Source organism: Neophocaena asiaeorientalis, unplaced genomic scaffold (assembly GCF_003031525.2).
Source record: "Neophocaena asiaeorientalis asiaeorientalis breed wild unplaced genomic scaffold, Neophocaena_asiaeorientalis_V1.1 scaffold593, whole genome shotgun sequence".
Lineage (NCBI taxonomy): Eukaryota > Metazoa > Chordata > Mammalia > Artiodactyla > Phocoenidae > Neophocaena > Neophocaena asiaeorientalis.
In genome coordinates, this window is record NW_020174701.1 from 108,824 (window position 1) to 128,827 (window position 20,004).

The window sequence follows — 20,004 nt, forward strand, 5'->3', positions numbered from 1 at the left end:
AGCCACAAGTATTGAGCCTGCATGTTGCAACTATGAAGCCCACATGCCTAGGGCCCGTGCTCTGCAACAAGAGAAGCCCCCGCTCACCGCAACTAGAGAAAGCCTGCACGCAGCAGCGAAGACCCAAAGCAGCCAAAAATAAATTTTAATAAAAGTAACTTTAAAAATAAAATTAAAAAAATAAAGAGATATGCCATGTTGCTGCAAACGGCAATATTTCCTTCTTTTTTATAGCTGAGTAATATTCCATTATATGTGTGTACCACATCTTCTTTATCCATTCATCTGTTGATGGACATTTAGGTTTGCAGCAACATGGATGGACCTAGAGATTATCATACTAAGTGAAGTAAGGCAGAGAAAGACAGATATTATATCACTTCTATGTGGAATCTAAAAAAATAATACAAATCAACTTATTTACAAAACAAAAACAGACTCATAGACAAAGAAAATAAGCTTATGGTTACCAGAGGGGAAAGGGGATGGGGGAGGAGATAAATTAGGAGTTTGGGATTAACGGATACACACTACTATATATAAAATAGATAAATAACGGCTTTTACTGTATAGCATAGGGAACTATTTTCAGTATCTTGTATTAATCTATAATGGAAAAGAATCTGAAGCTTGAATTTGACACTTGAAACTAACACAGTATTGTAAATCAACTATAGTTAAATTAAAAAAATTTTTTAAAGATATGCCAAAACAGGGTCACAAAAATTGTGGTCCTTTAAGAATATTCACAGGTGAACAGATAACTAATAAGAACCTGCTGTATAAAAAAATAAAATAAGATAAAATTCAAAAAAATATATTCACAGGTGACAAATGAGAACTTTTAACAAATGCAAGCATTGGTATAATCTCATCAAGAGACTGTGTCTTAAGCCTGACTTAGGGCCTCAGTGAACTCGAGGCCTTGGGCAGTGGCCGTGTGACAGGCTCAGCCTCTGGCCTGGACTTTGGAGACCAAGAGCCTCTTAGCTGTCCTCTGGCCCAGGTGAAGGCCACATCCCAGAACCCAAGGTCCTTGCTCTCCTTTCATGTAGAGGAAGGAAAAACCCCTCTACTCAGAGACCTTGTTAACTTACCCAGCAGGTTGTCCTGCCTTGAACGAGGGCCTCCTCCTGACCCCATCAGAGAACTCCTGACTTTATGGGGTTTTTTTATCAGCCCTAACAATGGATTGGAGGCTGTCCTCTCCACACTTCTTTTCCTGATTTTTTGACTGCCTTAGTGTCACCAGGTCCCCAGGACAAGTGGCATGTAATTAGAGAAACTGGGAGTGGGTGGGTGGCTGGCTTCTTAGCTTAGCTGAACCACAGGACTAAGTTGAGTTCAACAAAAAGGTGCACAGGTAACCAGTCAGGGCAGGAGGAGGGGAGTGTGCAAGGCCATGCCGGGGGGTACCTGGGGCTGTAGCTCTGGAAAAGTCTTAGGTTGGACAGAGACACATGGGCATATTTCAGTATTCTTTAAGTGGTGTTGTGTTTATTTTATTATTCGTTAAGTGGTGTATGATAGATTTTGAATCTCTTAAAGCGTTTAAATGTGCACTGAAGCCAAAGCAATCTTGAGAAAGAAAAAATGGAGCGAGAGGAATCAGGCTCCCTGACTTCAGACTATACTAGAAAGCCACAGTAATCAAAACAGTATGGGACTGGCACAAAAACAGACACACAAATCAATGGAACGGGATAGAAAACTCAGAGATAAACCCACACACGTATGGTCACCTTATTTTTGATAAAGGAGTCAAGGATATATAATGGAGAAATGACAGCCTCTTGGATAAGTGGTGCTGGGAAAACTGGACAGCCTCATGTAAAAGAATGAAATTAGAACACTCCCTAACACCATACACAAAAATAAACTCAAAATGGATTAAAGACCTAAATGTAAGGCCAGACACTGTAAAACTCTTAGAGGAAAACATAGGCAGAACACTCTCTGACATAAATCACAGCAAGATCTTTTTGGATCCACCTCCTAGAGGAATAATGAAATAATGCCATTTGCAGCAACATGGTTGGACCTAGAGATTATCATACTTAGTGAAGTAAGTCAGACAGAGGAAGACAAATACCATATGATATCACTTATATGTGGAATCTTAATGATACAAATGAATTTATTTATGTACAAAACAGAAATAGACTCAGAGACATAGAAAACAAACTTATGGGGACTTCCCGCCTGGCACAGTGGTTAAGAATCTGCCTGCCATTGCAGGGGACACAGGTTCGATTCCTGGTCCAGGAAGATCCCACATGCCATGGAGCAGCTAAGCCTGTGCGCCACAACTGCTGAAGCCCACGCGCCTAGAGCCCGTGCTCCGCAACAAGAGGAGCCACCGCAATGAGAAGCCTGTGCACCAATGAAGAGTAGCCCCCGCTGGCTGCAACTAGAGAAAGCCCGCGCACAGCAACGAAGACCCAATGCAGAAAAAAAAAAAAAAAAAAAATCATAAAAAAAACCCTTATGGTTAGCAAGGGGAAAGGTTAGGGGGAGAAATAAATTAGGAGTTTGGGATTAACATATACACACCTCTATAGATAAAATAAACAACAAGGATCTACCGTATAGCACAGGGAACTCTACTCAATATTCTGTAATGACCTAAATGGGAAAATAATCTGAAAAAGAATAGATACATGTATATGTATAACTGAGTCACTTTGCTGTACACCTGAAATTAAGGCAACATTGTAAATCGACTATACATCAATATAGAATAAAAATTTACAAAATAATGAAATTGCACCGTATCTCCTCACATCCCTTTAGGAACAAGATGAGGTAAGGATAAATGAGGAGGGGCATGTGCAGGTGGATAAAGCAGCGTATTCATGTGAATGCTTTTTCTCTCCAGCACGTGGTCAATATTTGCAATGAAGATGTACACGTTCATATTTTACCCCCCCAAACCAAACACTTTCAGATCAAGTATGTGAAAAAGGTAAGTGTCTCTGGGGGGCATATTCTCCCAAGGTGTTCATTGCCAGGTGTGGCTTTCTGTGCCGCAGGTCTGCCCAGGACGGCATGTAGCGTGTTGTCCCCGTGGTCCTGCTCCCTTGGGCGCTGGGGCTCATCCGGACAGGAACCCCCTTGTCTTCTAGGAGCACCGCCTTATCCCTGGCTTGTCCCTCACGGTCACCATTACATTTACTCCAGATGAGTGGCGATACTACTATGATTGCATCCGCATTCACTGTAAGGTATGTCCCTTAATATCAGGGGGTTTCTGGGGCTTGGGGGTGGCATCAAACCTTACATCTTCAAGGGAAGAAGAGAAACGGAGTGACAAGTATGAAGTTTCTCAGCCTGATGCCTTGGGCAGCCGGTCTGAGTGGCTTGAGGGTCCTGGTCCGGTGACGTGGGTCCCAGCTGGGGAAGCTCCAGGCTGCCGAGAACTGGGGCAGAGCCAGAGACACTGCTTGCTGCAGGTTCCCACCTGCCCTGGCCTAAAAATCTCATTTATCTTGTGGTGCTGGGAGTTGAGGAAGGCTTGTCAAATAACTTAAACATCCTCCTTTAAGAGCTAGGTGAGAAGATCAGCAACAACCCCGAGTTGTCACTGGGCACCAGCAGCAAATGTCCTCCGAGGCAGCCCTGGGGTTCTGCAGGGAGGCTACTTGTGTGGTCCGACCCCAGAGGCTGTGCTGTAGGAGCTCTCGAAGGCCTTTTCCAGGTCACCTAATTCATCCCCCGCCTCCAGCCTCCAGCCCCACGTGCTGTCAGTCCTTCCCTTAAAACTGGCACCTCCACACCCCTCTGCTCTGGGTTCCACGCCCAGCCCTTACAAGTTGAGAAGCCTTAAGGTTAAGGAAATTTACCTTTTCAAAATTAAAGTGGAAGAGTGTGCTTTAGTAACAGATGAGTCTCAGTTTTTAAAAAGGGGGGGAAAAAAAACTAAAAATGAAACCAGAGTAGTGCTTTCAGGAGGAATATTCTGTACCAAGAACAAAAATCCTTAGGACAGGCATTGCGTAGAGCACCAGGGCAGGTGTCCTGCTACTTCATAGCAATGCTATTAGTGCCTTGTATTTATGTGGTGCCTTAAAATTTTCAAGGCCAGTGTCTGCTTTAATTCTCAAAAATACCTTTAAAGAAAGGTGGCCTTATCCCCACTTGAAAGCAAAGGAAGAGACGAGCTGTGGAGAGGTCAGAAGTCTTACTCAAGGTCACGCACTGTGCAGGTCTAGAAGCAGGCCTCTGTGCCTCTGGCTGGTCCAGTGCTTACTGTTCGGCACTGTCTGTATCAGCTGATTCTGTGCTGGTTTCTGTTTATCTCAGGCCGCTCACAATTGTGTTTCCCTATAACTTTCTGATATCGAAACAGATGACTGTTTTCATCTCTACATGAAGGCATCATTAGCTTTCCTGGATAATATTGAATATCATTTCAGTGAAATATGCTAAAATTTTTCTATACTTTGTTTATAGCTAAGAAAACTCAATATTTCAACTGTTATATTTAAGCACTCAGTGTTTTTTTTAAGGAAATGTTCTCCCTTTTTTTCTGGAAGTATTTTTTAATGATAGAAAACAAGATAAGAAATAAAGGATCTACAAATTCATCTTTGAAAATTATAGTCTTGGGACTTCCCTGGCGGTCCAGTTGTTCCAAAGCAGGGGGCGTGGGTTCAACCCCTGGTCGGGGAACTAAGTTCCCACATGCTGCGAGGCACAGCCAAAAACAAAGAAAAAGAAAATTATAGTCTTAAGCATGGTAAACTTGACTTTTTTCCCATTAATTTTAGGGAGATGAGACTTTGCTTATTCCCATCCACGCCTATCCTGTCATGAATAGACTGGACTTTCCCTCATTTATAAATCTATCAAATGTTCTACTTGGTGAAAGGTAAGTTATCAAAATGAATTACCAAACTGTCATGGGATGTGAAAAGTTAAGAGAGACTCACATAGATAAAAACTTAGATTTCTGTTTTTCCTAATGGAAAGTTTTCCTTCTAGCTGAGTTAGACTGGACTTGTAGTTGCAAAGGCAAAGCAAACAACCAACAAACAAACCCAACCGAGTCAAAATATCATTAAGCAAGAAAGGAATTTATTGGGTCATCAACCTGAAAGGTGCAAGATGGCACGCACCTTCAGGCATGGCTGCGTCTAGGGGTTTAACAGGGGTTGCTGGGACCCTCCCCTCCCCGGATCTTGGTTTTGCTGCCCTGTTGCAGGCTTCTTTCTCCACAGGCTCCCCTTCACAGGGCAGGGTAGCTGCCAGAAGGTCCGAATACTGTTGGCAACAGCGGTAGTTGGAGGGCCTGCTGGGTTGGGAGTATTGGTGTCGGAGTCCCAGGGAGGCCTCTCATGGCTGTGCATTAACCAGCATCTGTTTTTGGACGGAATGGCCACAGGGAAGGCCAAGACCCTGGACAGTCACTATGGAAGCCAAATCTCAAATCCGCCCTCCTTGTTGGGAAGATAGTTGATGACTCTAGTTGTACTTCAAGGTGTGTCTTGTTTCAGCAGTAAATATTTACTAAATACCTACTACCAGGCACAGTGCTGTCTGTCCCTAGGGACATAAAGAAGGTGACTATTGAGCTGTTAGATACCGAGATACAATGGCCATGCCGGTTGTTAAAATCTTGTTAAACGCTGAAATATTTCTATACTAGTTGGGAAATATATACTGTCCTGAGCCCCCGATCCCTCCCTGCCATCTGCTTGGCCCCTCTCCTGCCGCCCCTCACCTCCAATGATTCCGTAACTAAGTTGTTAATACCTAGCCATCTGGTGGTGGTCGGGGGTGGCGGGGGGACGGACCTGCAGGACCTGGCTCCAGCTTTGTATCCACGCTAGTGGCGCACTGCCCGTGAAGTCCTGTTTGGGTGATATTTTGAATATCACCTGTGGTAAAAAGATGAATAGACAAAAGTTCTCATTCTGAAGGTCTTAAAGTCTGATGGGGACAGAACCACGTCACTGATTAATTACACCGCGTGCCAAGTGTTGTAATCAGGGCACACACGGGGTCTCATGCAGGAGGGATGGGGAAAGTCCTCACACCTAAGCAGGGGACGTCCGGTTATCCTATCCGGTTAGCCACCACGGGGCGGGCTGTGAGGGTGGCATTCCAGGCAGGGAAACAGCACGTACAAAAGCACAGTGGTGGCAAAGAGTGTGGACTACGTCTTGCAGGTGATGAAGCCACCCAGTAGCTGGTAGATACTAGATGCCTTGTGGTCTAGGCCCAGACAGTGAGCAAAGACTGTGGGCTTCAGCCTGTGTTTGGGGGTGAAAGCAAATTCAAGTGCCTGCAGGCAGCTCTGAGCAGGGGATACAAGTTGCTAGTGACTGGGTAGTAGAGGTAGAGGTAGAGAGGGGGCAACTGAAGCTTGAAGGTGCTGGCGGGGGACCAAGGTGTATGAGCTTCAGAGCCCTTGAATGAAACTCACCATCTAGATCTGAACAATCGCATTGGTTCAGCTGACGTGCGATCCCATCCTCTGCCCAGCGGCTTCGCGTGAGCTTCTGATGCACCATCTCTCTTTACTTATTTTTTTAAAAACAGCTCTTTAAGAATTGTCAATAAGGGACTTCCTTGGTGGTCCAGTAGTTAAGGCTCTGCGCTTCAAATGCAGGGGATGTGAGTTCGATCCCTGGTCAGGGAACTAAGATCCCTGCACGGTGTGGCCAAAAACTAAAATTAAAATAAAATAAAATAAAATATAAATTCCCCCCCAAAATAATTGTCAATAAATTATACATACAAAAGGGGCTAATAGAGGTGAATCCCTCCTGGCAGGACCCACTCACTCTATGCATTTTGAGGCCAAACATAGCTATTTCCTTTAAATGGGTGAATAAGCAATTTTTAACCAAAATTGAAGTGGCAGGAAAAAACTAACTTCCTAGTTCATCTGTCTTCCTCCCTCCCTCCCTCCTTCTCTCCCTTCCTCTCTCTCTCTCCCTGTTTTTCTTTCTTTCCCTCCACAAATCACTCCTTGTCTGGACCGTAAGCAAGGCTGTTGAGGTTGAGAGCACTGGTCCATAGGCAGGAGGAAATGATGCAGAAATCAGCCTTGGTTCTTCTTATTCTTTTTTTTAGTGTGGTATAATTGCTTTACAATGTTGTGTTAGTTTCTGCTGTACAACAAAGTGATTCAGCCATACATATACATACATCCCCTCCCTCTTGGACCTTCTTAACAGATAAATCTGCCCACTTCCCTGGAGGCTTCTCCCAAGCTGTTTTATACATCATGCCCTTCATTTGTAATCAGAATGAAAATTTCAGCTAAACAGTTTATGAAGCTGAGTTACTGTGTGTAACACTGTGATATTTTTAAAAAATTTTCAAAAAATACGCGTGCTACTTTGTTTCTTCAAGCATTCTGGCAGCAGCGCCTTCCCAAGACTTGATGCACCTGACTTAATGGCTTTTCCCCAACCTTTAACTATGCAAACTGCCCAGCACTGCATTCCATCCACAATGTCTGGTAGCAGCCTGGTGTCGGGGGTGGTGGTGGTGGTGACTGTTTGAAAGGGTTTTCACCTGAAATGTCCTCTGTTAATCCTAGGCCGCCTTGGGGGTTGAAGGTATTATTTGGGTAGGTTCTTTATTCAACATTCATTCATTCATTCATTTAACAAACCTTTATTGAATGCCTACTATGTGCCAGGCACAATGGTAGGTACTAAGGATGTAGAGGTGATTAAACCCTCATCTCATGATTAAATAGACAATTCTTTATTTGTATTTTATTGAAGTATAGTTGATTTACAATGCTGTGTTAATTACTGCTGTATAGCAAAGTGATTCATATATATATATATATATATATACACACACACACACACACACACACACACACACACTATGCTCTGGGTTCCACGCCCAGCCCTTACAAGTTGAGAAGCCTTAAGGTTAAGGAAATTTACCTTTTCAAAATTAAAGTGGAAGAGTGTGCTTTAGTAACAGATGAGTCTCAGTTTTTAAAAAGGGGGGGAAAAAAAACTAAAAATGAAACCAGAGTAGTGCTTTCAGGAGGAATATTCTGTACCAAGAACAAAAATCCTTAGGACAGGCATTGCGTAGAGCACCAGGGCAGGTGTCCTGCTACTTCATAGCAATGCTATTAGTGCCTTGTATTTATGTGGTGCCTTAAAATTTTCAAGGCCAGTGTCTGCTTTAATTCTCAAAAATACCTTTAAAGAAAGGTGGCCTTATCCCCACTTGAAAGCAAAGGAAGAGACGAGCTGTGGAGAGGTCAGAAGTCTTACTCAAGGTCACGCACTGTGCAGGTCTAGAAGCAGGCCTCTGTGCCTCTGGCTGGTCCAGTGCTTACTGTTCGGCACTGTCTGTATCAGCTGATTCTGTGCTGGTTTCTGTTTATCTCAGGCCGCTCACAATTGTGTTTCCCTATAACTTTCTGATATCGAAACAGATGACTGTTTTCATCTCTACATGAAGGCATCATTAGCTTTCCTGGATAATATTGAATATCATTTCAGTGAAATATGCTAAAATTTTTCTATACTTTGTTTATAGCTAAGAAAACTCAATATTTCAACTGTTATATTTAAGCACTCAGTGTTTTTTTTAAGGAAATGTTCTCCCTTTTTTTCTGGAAGTATTTTTTAATGATAGAAAACAAGATAAGAAATAAAGGATCTACAAATTCATCTTTGAAAATTATAGTCTTGGGACTTCCCTGGCGGTCCAGTTGTTCCAAAGCAGGGGGCGTGGGTTCAACCCCTGGTCGGGGAACTAAGTTCCCACATGCTGCGAGGCACAGCCAAAAACAAAGAAAAAGAAAATTATAGTCTTAAGCATGGTAAACTTGACTTTTTTCCCATTAATTTTAGGGAGATGAGACTTTGCTTATTCCCATCCACGCCTATCCTGTCATGAATAGACTGGACTTTCCCTCATTTATAAATCTATCAAATGTTCTACTTGGTGAAAGGTAAGTTATCAAAATGAATTACCAAACTGTCATGGGATGTGAAAAGTTAAGAGAGACTCACATAGATAAAAACTTAGATTTCTGTTTTTCCTAATGGAAAGTTTTCCTTCTAGCTGAGTTAGACTGGACTTGTAGTTGCAAAGGCAAAGCAAACAACCAACAAACAAACCCAACCGAGTCAAAATATCATTAAGCAAGAAAGGAATTTATTGGGTCATCAACCTGAAAGGTGCAAGATGGCACGCACCTTCAGGCATGGCTGCGTCTAGGGGTTTAACAGGGGTTGCTGGGACCCTCCCCTCCCCGGATCTTGGTTTTGCTGCCCTGTTGCAGGCTTCTTTCTCCACAGGCTCCCCTTCACAGGGCAGGGTAGCTGCCAGAAGGTCCGAATACTGTTGGCAACAGCGGTAGTTGGAGGGCCTGCTGGGTTGGGAGTATTGGTGTCGGAGTCCCAGGGAGGCCTCTCATGGCTGTGCATTAACCAGCATCTGTTTTTGGACGGAATGGCCACAGGGAAGGCCAAGACCCTGGACAGTCACTATGGAAGCCAAATCTCAAATCCGCCCTCCTTGTTGGGAAGATAGTTGATGACTCTAGTTGTACTTCAAGGTGTGTCTTGTTTCAGCAGTAAATATTTACTAAATACCTACTACCAGGCACAGTGCTGTCTGTCCCTAGGGACATAAAGAAGGTGACTATTGAGCTGTTAGATACCGAGATACAATGGCCATGCCGGTTGTTAAAATCTTGTTAAACGCTGAAATATTTCTATACTAGTTGGGAAATATATACTGTCCTGAGCCCCCGATCCCTCCCTGCCATCTGCTTGGCCCCTCTCCTGCCGCCCCTCACCTCCAATGATTCCGTAACTAAGTTGTTAATACCTAGCCATCTGGTGGTGGTCGGGGGTGGCGGGGGGACGGACCTGCAGGACCTGGCTCCAGCTTTGTATCCACGCTAGTGGCGCACTGCCCGTGAAGTCCTGTTTGGGTGATATTTTGAATATCACCTGTGGTAAAAAGATGAATAGACAAAAGTTCTCATTCTGAAGGTCTTAAAGTCTGATGGGGACAGAACCACGTCACTGATTAATTACACCGCGTGCCAAGTGTTGTAATCAGGGCACACACGGGGTCTCATGCAGGAGGGATGGGGAAAGTCCTCACGCCTAAGCAGGGGACGTCCGGTTATCCTATCCGGTTAGCCACCACGGGGCGGGCTGTGAGGGTGGCATTCCAGGCAGGGAAACAGCACGTACAAAAGCACAGTGGTGGCAAAGAGTGTGGACTACGTCTTGCAGGTGATGAAGCCACCCAGTAGCTGGTAGATACTAGATGCCTTGTGGTCTAGGCCCAGACAGTGAGCAAAGACTGTGGGCTTCAGCCTGTGTTTGGGGGTGAAAGCAAATTCAAGTGCCTGCAGGCAGCTCTGAGCAGGGGATACAAGTTGCTAGTGACTGGGTAGTAGAGGTAGAGGTAGAGAGGGGGCAACTGAAGCTTTTTGGTGCTGGCGGGGGACCAAGGTGTATGAGCTTCAGAGCCCTTGAATGAAACTCACCATCTAGATCTGAACAATCGCATTGGTTCAGCTGACGTGCGATCCCATCCTCTGCCCAGCGGCTTCGCGTGAGCTTCTGATGCACCATCTCTCTTTACTTATTTTTTTAAAAACAGCTCTTTAAGAATTGTCAATAAGGGACTTCCTTGGTGGTCCAGTAGTTAAGGCTCTGCACTTCAAATGCAGGGGATGTGAGTTCGATCCCTGGTCAGGGAACTAAGATCCCTGCACGGTGTGGCCAAAAACTAAAATTAAAATAAAATAAAATAAAATATAAATTCCCCCCCAAAATAATTGTCAATAAATTATACATACAAAAGGGGCTAATAGAGGTGAATCCCTCCTGGCAGGACCCACTCACTCTATGCATTTTGAGGCCAAACATAGCTATTTCCTTTAAATGGGTGAATAAGCAATTTTTAACCAAAATTGAAGTGGCAGGAAACAACTAACTTCCTAGTTCATCTGTCTTCCTCCCTCCCTCCCTCCTTCTCTCCCTTCCTCTCTCTCTCTCCCTGTTTTTCTTTCTTTCCCTCCACAAATCACTCCTTGTCTGGACCGTAAGCAAGGCTGTTGAGGTTGAGAGCACTGGTCCATAGGCAGGAGGAAATGATGCAGAAATCAGCCTTGGTTCTTCTTATTCTTTTTTTTAGTGTGGTATAATTGCTTTACAATGTTGTGTTAGTTTCTGCTGTACAACAAAGTGATTCAGCCATACATATACATACATCCCCTCCCTCTTGGACCTTCTTAACAGATAAATCTGCCCACTTCCCTGGAGGCTTCTCCCAAGCTGTTTTATACATCATGCCCTTCATTTGTAATCAGAATGAAAATTTCAGCTAAACAGTTTATGAAGCTGAGTTACTGTGTGTAACACTGTGATATTTTTAAAAAATTTTCAAAAAATACGCGTGCTACTTTGTTTCTTCAAGCATTCTGGCAGCAGCGCCTTCCCAAGACTTGATGCACCTGACTTAATGGCTTTTCCCCAACCTTTAACTATGCAAACTGCCCAGCACTGCATTCCATCCACAATGTCTGGTAGCAGCCTGGTGTCGGGGGTGGTGGTGGTGGTGACTGTTTGAAAGGGTTTTCACCTGAAATGTCCTCTGTTAATCCTAGGCCGCCTTGGGGGTTGAAGGTATTATTTGGGTAGGTTCTTTATTCAACATTCATTCATTCATTCATTTAACAAACCTTTATTGAATGCCTACTATGTGCCAGGCACAATGGTAGGTACTAAGGATGTAGAGGTGATTAAACCCTCATCTCATGATTAAATAGACAATTCTTTATTTGTATTTTATTGAAGTATAGTTGATTTACAATGCTGTGTTAATTACTGCTGTATAGCAAAGTGATTCATATATATATATATATATACACACACACACACACACACACACACACACACATTCATTTTTTTTTTTTCTGGCCGCACCACATGATATGCGGGATTGTAGTTCCCCAACCAGGGATCAAACCCGTGCCCCCTGCAGTGGAAGTGTGGAGTCTTAACCACTGGACGACCAGGGAAGCTCCCTATACACACATTCCTTTTCATGTTCTTTTCCATTATGGTTTATCACAGGATATTGAGTAGAGTTCCCTGTGCTCTGCAGTAGGACCTTGTTGTTATCCATCCTCTATGTACTAGTTTGCACCTGCTGACCCCAAACTCCCACTCCTTCCCCCCACACCCCGCTCCTCAGCAACCACAAGTCTGTTCTCTACATCTGCAAGTCTGTTTCTGTCTCGTAAGTTCATTTGTGTCATATTTTAGATTTCACGTATAAGCGGTATCATATGGTATTTGTCTTTCTTTTTCTGACTTAACTTCACTTAGTATGAGGATCTCTAGGTCCATCCGTGTTGCTGCAAATAGCATTATTTCATTATTTTTTATGGCTGAGTAATATTCCATTGTATATGTACTACATATTGTTTATCCATTACTCTGTCGGTGGACACTTATGTTGCTTCCATGTCTTGTCTATTGTAAATAGTGCTGCTATGAACATAGGGGTGCATGTATCTTTTTGAATTACAGTTTTGTCTGGATATATGCCCAGGAGTGGGATTGCTGGAGCATATGGCAGCTCTATTTTTAGTTTTTTAAGGAGCCTCCATACTGTTCTCCATAGTGGCTGCACCAATTTACATTCCCACCAACAGTGTAGGGGGTTTCCTGTTTCTCCACACCCTCTCCAGAATTTATTGTTTGTAGACTTTTTGATGATGGCCATTCTGACCTGTGTGAGGTGGTACCTCGTTGTAGTTTTGATCTGCATTTCTTTAATAAGTAGTGATGATGACCATCTTTTCACATGCCTCCTGGCCATCTGTATGTCTTCTTTTTTTTTTTTTAATAAATTTATTTATTTATTTTTGGCTGGTTTGGGTCTTCGTTGCTGCACGCGGGCTTTCTCTAGTTGCAGTGAGTGGGGGCTACTCATCATTGCCGTGCGCGGGCTTCTCATTGCGGTGGCTTCTCTTGTTGCGGAACATGGGCTCTAGGTGCGCGGGCTTTGGTAGTTGTGGCACGTGGGCTCAGTAGTTGTGGCGCACGGGCTTGGTTGCTCTGCAGCATGTGGGATCTTCCCAGACCAGGGCTCGAACTCATGTCCTCTGCATTGGCAGGCAGATTCTTAACCACTGTGCCCCCAGGGAAGCCCTGTATGTCTTCTTTGGAGAAATGTCTATTTGGGTCTTCTGCCCATTTTTCGATTAGGATGTTTGGTTTTTGTTGTTGAGTTGTTTGAGCTGTTTGTTAACTGGACGATTCTAATTTCTAATTCAGTGTGTTCTGAGGAAGAACACATAACCCAGCTCAGTGTGAAGTGAGTTGGGGGCAGGTGGGACGGCGGAGCTCAGACAAGACTTCCTAGAGGAGAGTGCACCTGCCGTGAGCTTTTGAAGCGCGACTAGACATCAGGCAGCGGAAGGGAGCAGGAGGGAAGAAGGGTGTTTCAGGCAGTGTGGAGGCTTGGGCACAGGCAGAGGTGTGGATGGAACGGCACCTGTGGAGTGCTCTGGGGCGTTCGTGAGCCTGGACCTGGGTTATCAGCACTGTGGCAAGGAAAGGGCTGAGCGAGAAGGGCCTCAGAGGCTTTGCTGGCAAAGGTGGATTTCACTGAGGCCACCACTGAACAAGGGAAGCAGAGAAATGCACGGTCGTGTGTACCTTGTAGAAACTGCACTCTGGGGACTTCCCTGGTGGTCCAGCGGCTAAGGCTCGGTGCTCCCAATGAGGGGCCCAGGTTTGATCCCTGGTCAGGGAACTAGATCCCGCATGCATGCCGCAGCTGAGTCCACGTGCCGCAGCTAAGACCAGTGCAGCCAAATAAATATTTTTTAGAAAGAAACCGCTTCTCTTTGAAATTTGGGGCATATTATATTGCATGTGATTGTCAGACTTTTAAGAGTTTGACTTTTCAAAGCTTACATTCACGTCATATTTGTGTGGGCTTATGTGACTATAGTAAAACTGTTTTGTACCTTTCTTTAAAATTTGCTTTTAAGAGGTAAAAATACTACAATGATCATCAGAAGTATAATAATTTCACTTGTGTCTTTGAGCTAATGGATTGTATCTGAAAGCTATGTGAAAGCCAGGCGTTGAATAGAAGAGATTGGGAATTGAAACAGTGTTTTTATTTATTTACTTATTTATTTATTATACAGCGGGTTCTTATTAGTTATCTATTTTATACGTGTTAGTGTATATATGTCCATCCCAATCTCCCAATTCGTTCCACCCCCACCCCCCGCCCACTTTCCCCCCTTGGTGCCCATACGTTTGTTGTCTACATCTGAAACAGTGTTTTTAATTAATTATAAATATTGCTGACATATTGTTTATTTTAAAATTTGGAGTTTTTTGTTGTTGTTGTTGTACGCGGGCCTCTCACCGTTGTGGCCTCTCCCGTTGCGGAGCACAGGCTCCGGACGCACAGGCTCAGCGGCCATGGCTCATGGACCCAGCCGCTCCGTGGCACGTGGGATCTTCCCGGACCGGGGCACGAACTCGTGTCCCCTGCATCGGCAGGCGGACTCTCAACCACTGCGCCACCAGGGAAGCCCAAACTTTGGATTTTTTCATACTCTTTACCTACCTCAGTTATCAGAGTTTCAGAAGGGGGCTTTGAAGTATAATCTTACGTTCTACTTGATACTGTAGCAATTTCTGTGTATAGTATAGCAACTCTATTAAATAAACACATCATGTACTTAGCACTGCTGTGGAGAGGGGCCTGGGACACCTCAAAAGCAGGCGCTGATTGCAAGTATTTAAATGTAGTAGTGGGGCCTTAGGTTCCTTAGAAGCAGAAACAAGGATTCATTGCACCTGACTTACTAAGGCATAACCCATAAAGGAGTGCAGGACAGGGATGGGGGTGCCCAGCCCCTCAGCCAAGGGCACTTCTCTGGAGAAGGTCAAGGGGAGAGTCCTCAGTGCCAGCCCTCCCAGAGCCGGGCGATGGGTCCACCAGCTGGCCAAGGGGAGGGCACGCAGCATCACCACAAATCCACAGCAGGCGGACGGGCCCTCGATTCACACACTCGCCTGTCCACCCTCCGTCCGGCTTCATCGGGCTCTGGAATTGTCCTTCTCTGGAGTGATGGTGTGGATTTGTGCGAGGTTGAGCTGATGTGAGCTGCTGCCTGGCAGAGGGGACGGTCTTCCGGTGGGCGGTGTCATGATGGAGAGTGTGGGGTGACTACGTGGCAGTCCATCTCTGGGCTGCCTTCCCTCCCTGGGGCAGAGGGGCGTTTGAGTGTGGCCATGCACTGTTCAAAGGTTATTTACTGTTTTAGCTGGTATAACACTTGGGTGGTTGCTGCGTTGTTTATGTAGATTTTTCTTTTTTACGTTACGTGGCAATGTACACTGTTCTGATACGTACAGGACATAAAATAAGAGTCTTTAGAACAGTTATGTGCAAGACATGCAATACTGGATTTAAACATTAGGTCCCAGGATGTGATTAATTGGAGGAAAAAAACGCTGGACTAGGCATTTTGACTCCAGCAACCAGAAGTTATATAACACAGAGCACACACACATCTGGTTTGAAGGGCAGATGCTAAATATTATCTGTGAGAAAACACTCCTCCCACGAGGGCGGGTTGGCTGCAGCCATTGCTGGGTGCATAAGAAGCGACGATGCCTCGTCTGTGACCTCCAGTCTCACTGTGGTCCCAAGGTCCCAAGCGTGCCACTCGCCTGGGAGCCCATCAGCCCTCACCCTCGAGGCTGCATTGCAGTCCGGCTCCTGCTGTTTCTCTGCCTCAGGCCCGCAGCCCCCAGTCCCACGCACACACGAATACCCCCGCTCTGCTCCGTCACTTCTTCAGGGGCTGCTGGTGAGGCCCGGCTGCGGGACCAGGAACGACACACCTGCAGGTGCTGCGTCTCTGCTTGTCCCAGCTGCTCGGCAGCTTCTGCGCCCAACCTCACCCACTGTCGCCCCCACCCCGCCCACCCAGAGCACCAGCACGCCCTCCAGCAGCACCGCCAACCTGTCACTGTGTCTTACGAGGTGGGCATCTGGCTGCTGGCAGCTGTACCTCTGGCTCCTTCGCCCATCTCATCCCCTCAACCTCAGTCTTTCCCTTTGTAGCTCCCTGTGGGGAGTAAAGCCCAGGATGGTTCTCTGAGGAATTTTTAGATTGTTGGGGAGAGTGGAGAGCGTCCCACCAATCCTCCTGTCTAGTCTGGTGCAGACAGTTTATCCCTCAGCCTGCCACCCATCCATCCGTTCTGAATTTGTGGCTCTGATCTCATTAAACTGCTGATCTACTTCATTTGGTCCACATGGTTGGGGACCACATGATTTATTTTTTGTAAACATTTCAGGCTTGTGGTTGCCAAAGGGGAAAGGTGGGGGGGGTGGACTGGGAGTTTGGGATTAGCAGATGCAAACTATTATGTATAGAATGGGTAAACAATAAGGTCCTACTGTAGGGCACAGGGAACTATATCCAATCTCCTGGGATAAACCATCATGGAAAAGAGTATGCAAAAGAATGTATACATATGTATAACTGAGTCACTTTGCTTACAGCAGAAGTTAACACAACATTGTAAATCAACTAGACTCCAATAAAATAAATTTTAAAAATTTCAGTTAGTTACCAACATTTAGAAATCAGAAGATTGCACATGAAAATTTAGATTTCCACTCTTTGTTAAAAGAAAAAAAAAAGAGGAAGATCCAGCAGTACTAGGCACACATTCCTGCATGACCACAATCAGTTCCTCAGGGACGAACTGGAAGCTGCCCCGTCAGAGGGCAGTACCTTTGCCGGGCTGCCACAGTCCCCACCACTCCCTGTTAACCTCACACGTAGCCCTCTCCTCTCACTGTTACCTGCCTGGCCTGTGAGGACCCTCAATAAAGAAACTAAAAAGGAGACGAGGCAGTGCAGTGTCTAGATTCCAATCCAGGCTCCGCTTCGTGATGGCTATACGACCCTAAAAGTGACCCAAAAAATTAGGGTTTTTTTTTTCAAGTTTTTCTCACAAAATGTTGAACCCCAGACTTGACTCCTGGAGAAAGCCATCAAAAGGCTGAAAAACTGAAATTTGGGAAAGTAATACTGACCTTATTAGAGCCTGGCTTGAAAATTGTAATACTGGATACTGCTTTTCTCCCTTTGATTTATTTATTTATTTATTATTTTTGGCTGCGTTGGGTCTTCTCACTCAAAATTCTTAGAGACTGCAATTTCAGAACCAAAAGTATTTGAAAATGCGCTGCTTTGCTTTAAAAATTCATTTATTATTCCACTGCCGAGTGATTTTTTGTCCTTATAATTGCTGGTGGGTGAGCGGCAGGGACTTGGAGCTGTAGCCGGGCGCCCGGCCGCCGCGGAGCACAGGCTCCAGACATGCAGGCTCAGCGGCCGTGGCTCACGGGCCCAGCCGCTCCTGCAGCATGCGGGATCCTCCCGGACTAGGGCACGAACGCGCGTCCCCCGCATCGGCAGGCGAACTGTCAACCACTGCGCCACCAGGGAAGCCCCAGCCGAGTGTGTTTTTAATACCTTCAGTGTGGGCTTGCTTCTCCCTTGTCTCCTAAAAGAGGAAAAGACCGTCAGTAGTTCTTAGTGTATCCTCTTATCTTCTCCCAATAAGTGCTATATTTTTCTCAACTAAAAAGGAAATCGATCTGCAGGAGGCTTTTCAAGCCTTTTCAAGGCCTTTTTGGTGATGGTTGTATAACAGTGTGAATGCACCTAATGCCACTGAAGTGTACCTTAGAAAATGAGTGAAATGGTAAATTTTATGTTATGTACATTTTACCACATTTTTTTAAAAGGTGTTTAACCAGTATGAATAGGGTACATACTGTCTCTGCAGACAACATGTCATCTGGTCACCTCTAACTTTTCCAGAATTCAGTTACCTTCCACCCCCCAGAGAAATACCGTAACTTCCTTTACCAAGTATGCAAAGGGGAAGGGACCTCATTTAATTCCCACTCTTCCCTAGTGATTTCAGCAGAACTCCACCTTTTCCTAAACTACTGGGGTGTGGGAGAGGGTGAGGTTTTACCAGTAGGAAGAACTAAGTAGGGTTGGGGAAGGAATTGAAGTAAGGGCAAGAAAGGAGCTTGAAGGCCAGGCCAGCAAGAGGAAAAACATCCAACCTCCCTGACACTTTGATTCTTTATCAGTCTTTGCCTCTAACACTGGTCTAAGCCTAGTCTAAAATGAGTGTGGTGTTTAATTCTATAAGGGAAAAAGAATAATTAGACGCCGGTTCCCTGAACGTTTCTTTATGTGAATTTGTGCTTGTCTTTATTTGACTATATCATTAGGATCATGGGTCCACTGTGCTTCTGGTTTCAGGCCCCAATCCCAGTGAAGTTAATTATGTCTTTGAAAACAAGATAAGCAGCCTATGAAAGTTCACAAGAACATGAATCAGCTGAGATAAAAGAGCATACTTTGAAATTTGAAACATAATTTACTCTCCACTCTTTGTATCTTTTCAAATTGTGGCCCATTCGTTTGGGGGTTTGGGGGTCTGGCTTATCCGGCAACTAATCATTATGTCTGATTTCTCTCTGTTTTTGTTGGTCATATTCTGAATACAGCAATGTACATCTCTTAATGTACAAGCTTAAAGGAAAATAACTGGCCAGGCCCCAGATTTCCCCCTTTCTCTCTACATGCATGCCAGGACTTGAGGGGAGGTGGGTAACATCTGAGAAAAGGTCTTGGGACTTTATAAGCCTTTGTTGCTGATGGGCTAATTAAGGGACACGTCCTTCAAAAAGCTCAAGAAATAAAGCACAGAGGGATCAGGGTTTTTTGTTTGTTTTGAATTTTATTCTATTTATATCTTTATACAGCGTATTCTTATTAGTTATCCATTTTTTACATATTAGTATATATATGCCAATCCCAATCTCCCAATTCATCACACCATCACCCCTCCCCCTGCCACTTTCCCCCCTTGGTGTCCATACGTTTGTTCTGTACATCTGTGTCTGAATTTCTGCCCTGCAAACTGGTTCATCTGTACCATTTTTCTAGATTCCACATATGTGAATTAATATACGATATTTGTTTTTCTCTTTCTGACTTACTTCACTCTGTATGACAGTCTCTAGATCCATCCACATCTCTACAAATGACTCAATTTTGTTCCTTTTTATGGCTGAGTAATATTCCATTGTATATATGTACCACATCTTCTTTATCCATTCTTCTGTCGATGGGCATTTAGGTTGCTTCCATGACCTGGCTATTTAAATAGTACTGCAGTGAACATTGGGGTGCATGTGTCTTTTTGAATTATGGTTTTCTCTGGGTATATGCCCAGTAGTGGGATTGCTGGATCATATGGTAGTTCTATTTGTAGTTTTTAAAGGAACCTCCATACTGTTCCCCATTGTGGCTGTATCAACTTACAATCCCACCAACAGTGCAAGAGGGTTCCCTTTTCTCCACACCCTCTCCAGCATTTGTTGTTTGTAGATTTTCTGATGGTGCCCATTCTAACTGGTGTAAGGTGATACCTCACTGTAGTTTTGATTGCATTTCTCTAATAATTAGTGATGTTGGGCAGCTTTTCATTTGCTTCTTGGCCATCTGGATATCTTCTTGGAAGAAATGTCTATTTAGATCTTCTGCCCGTTTTTCGATTGGGTTGTTTGTTTTTTTAATATTGAGCTGCAACAGCTGTTTATATATTTTGGAGATTAATCCTTTGCCCATTGATTCGTTTGCAAATATTTTCTCCCATTCTGAGGGTTGTCTTTTCATCTTGTTTGTAGTTTCCTTTGCTTTGAAAAAGCTTTTGTTTCATTAGGTCCTATTTGTTATTTTTATTTCCATTACTCTAGGAGGTGGATCAAAAAAGATCTTGCTGGGAAGACATATGGGAACATATGTATATGTATAGCTGATTCACTTTGTTATAAAGCAGAAACTAACACACCATTGTAAAGCAATTATACCCCAATAAAGATGTCTAAAAAAAAAAAAAA

The 20,004-nt window shown here is 44.4% G+C and overlaps 1 protein-coding gene across 1 annotated transcript in view; it reads left to right on the top strand.

Annotated features, from left to right (window-relative positions):
- LOC112409204 (cilia- and flagella-associated protein 221-like) overlaps nt 1-16,125 on the top strand; it is a 27,756-nt gene extending 11,631 nt beyond the window's left edge. Inside the window, exons 4-7 of the mRNA XM_024759161.1 lie at nt 2,879-2,965; nt 3,126-3,224; nt 4,770-4,870; nt 15,798-16,125. Coding sequence (XP_024614929.1) covers nt 2,879-2,965; nt 3,126-3,224; nt 4,770-4,870; nt 15,798-16,125 — 615 coding nt within the window. The remainder of the gene's footprint in view (nt 1-2,878; nt 2,966-3,125; nt 3,225-4,769; nt 4,871-15,797) is intronic.
- The last annotated feature ends 3,879 nt before the right edge of the window (nt 16,126-20,004 follow it).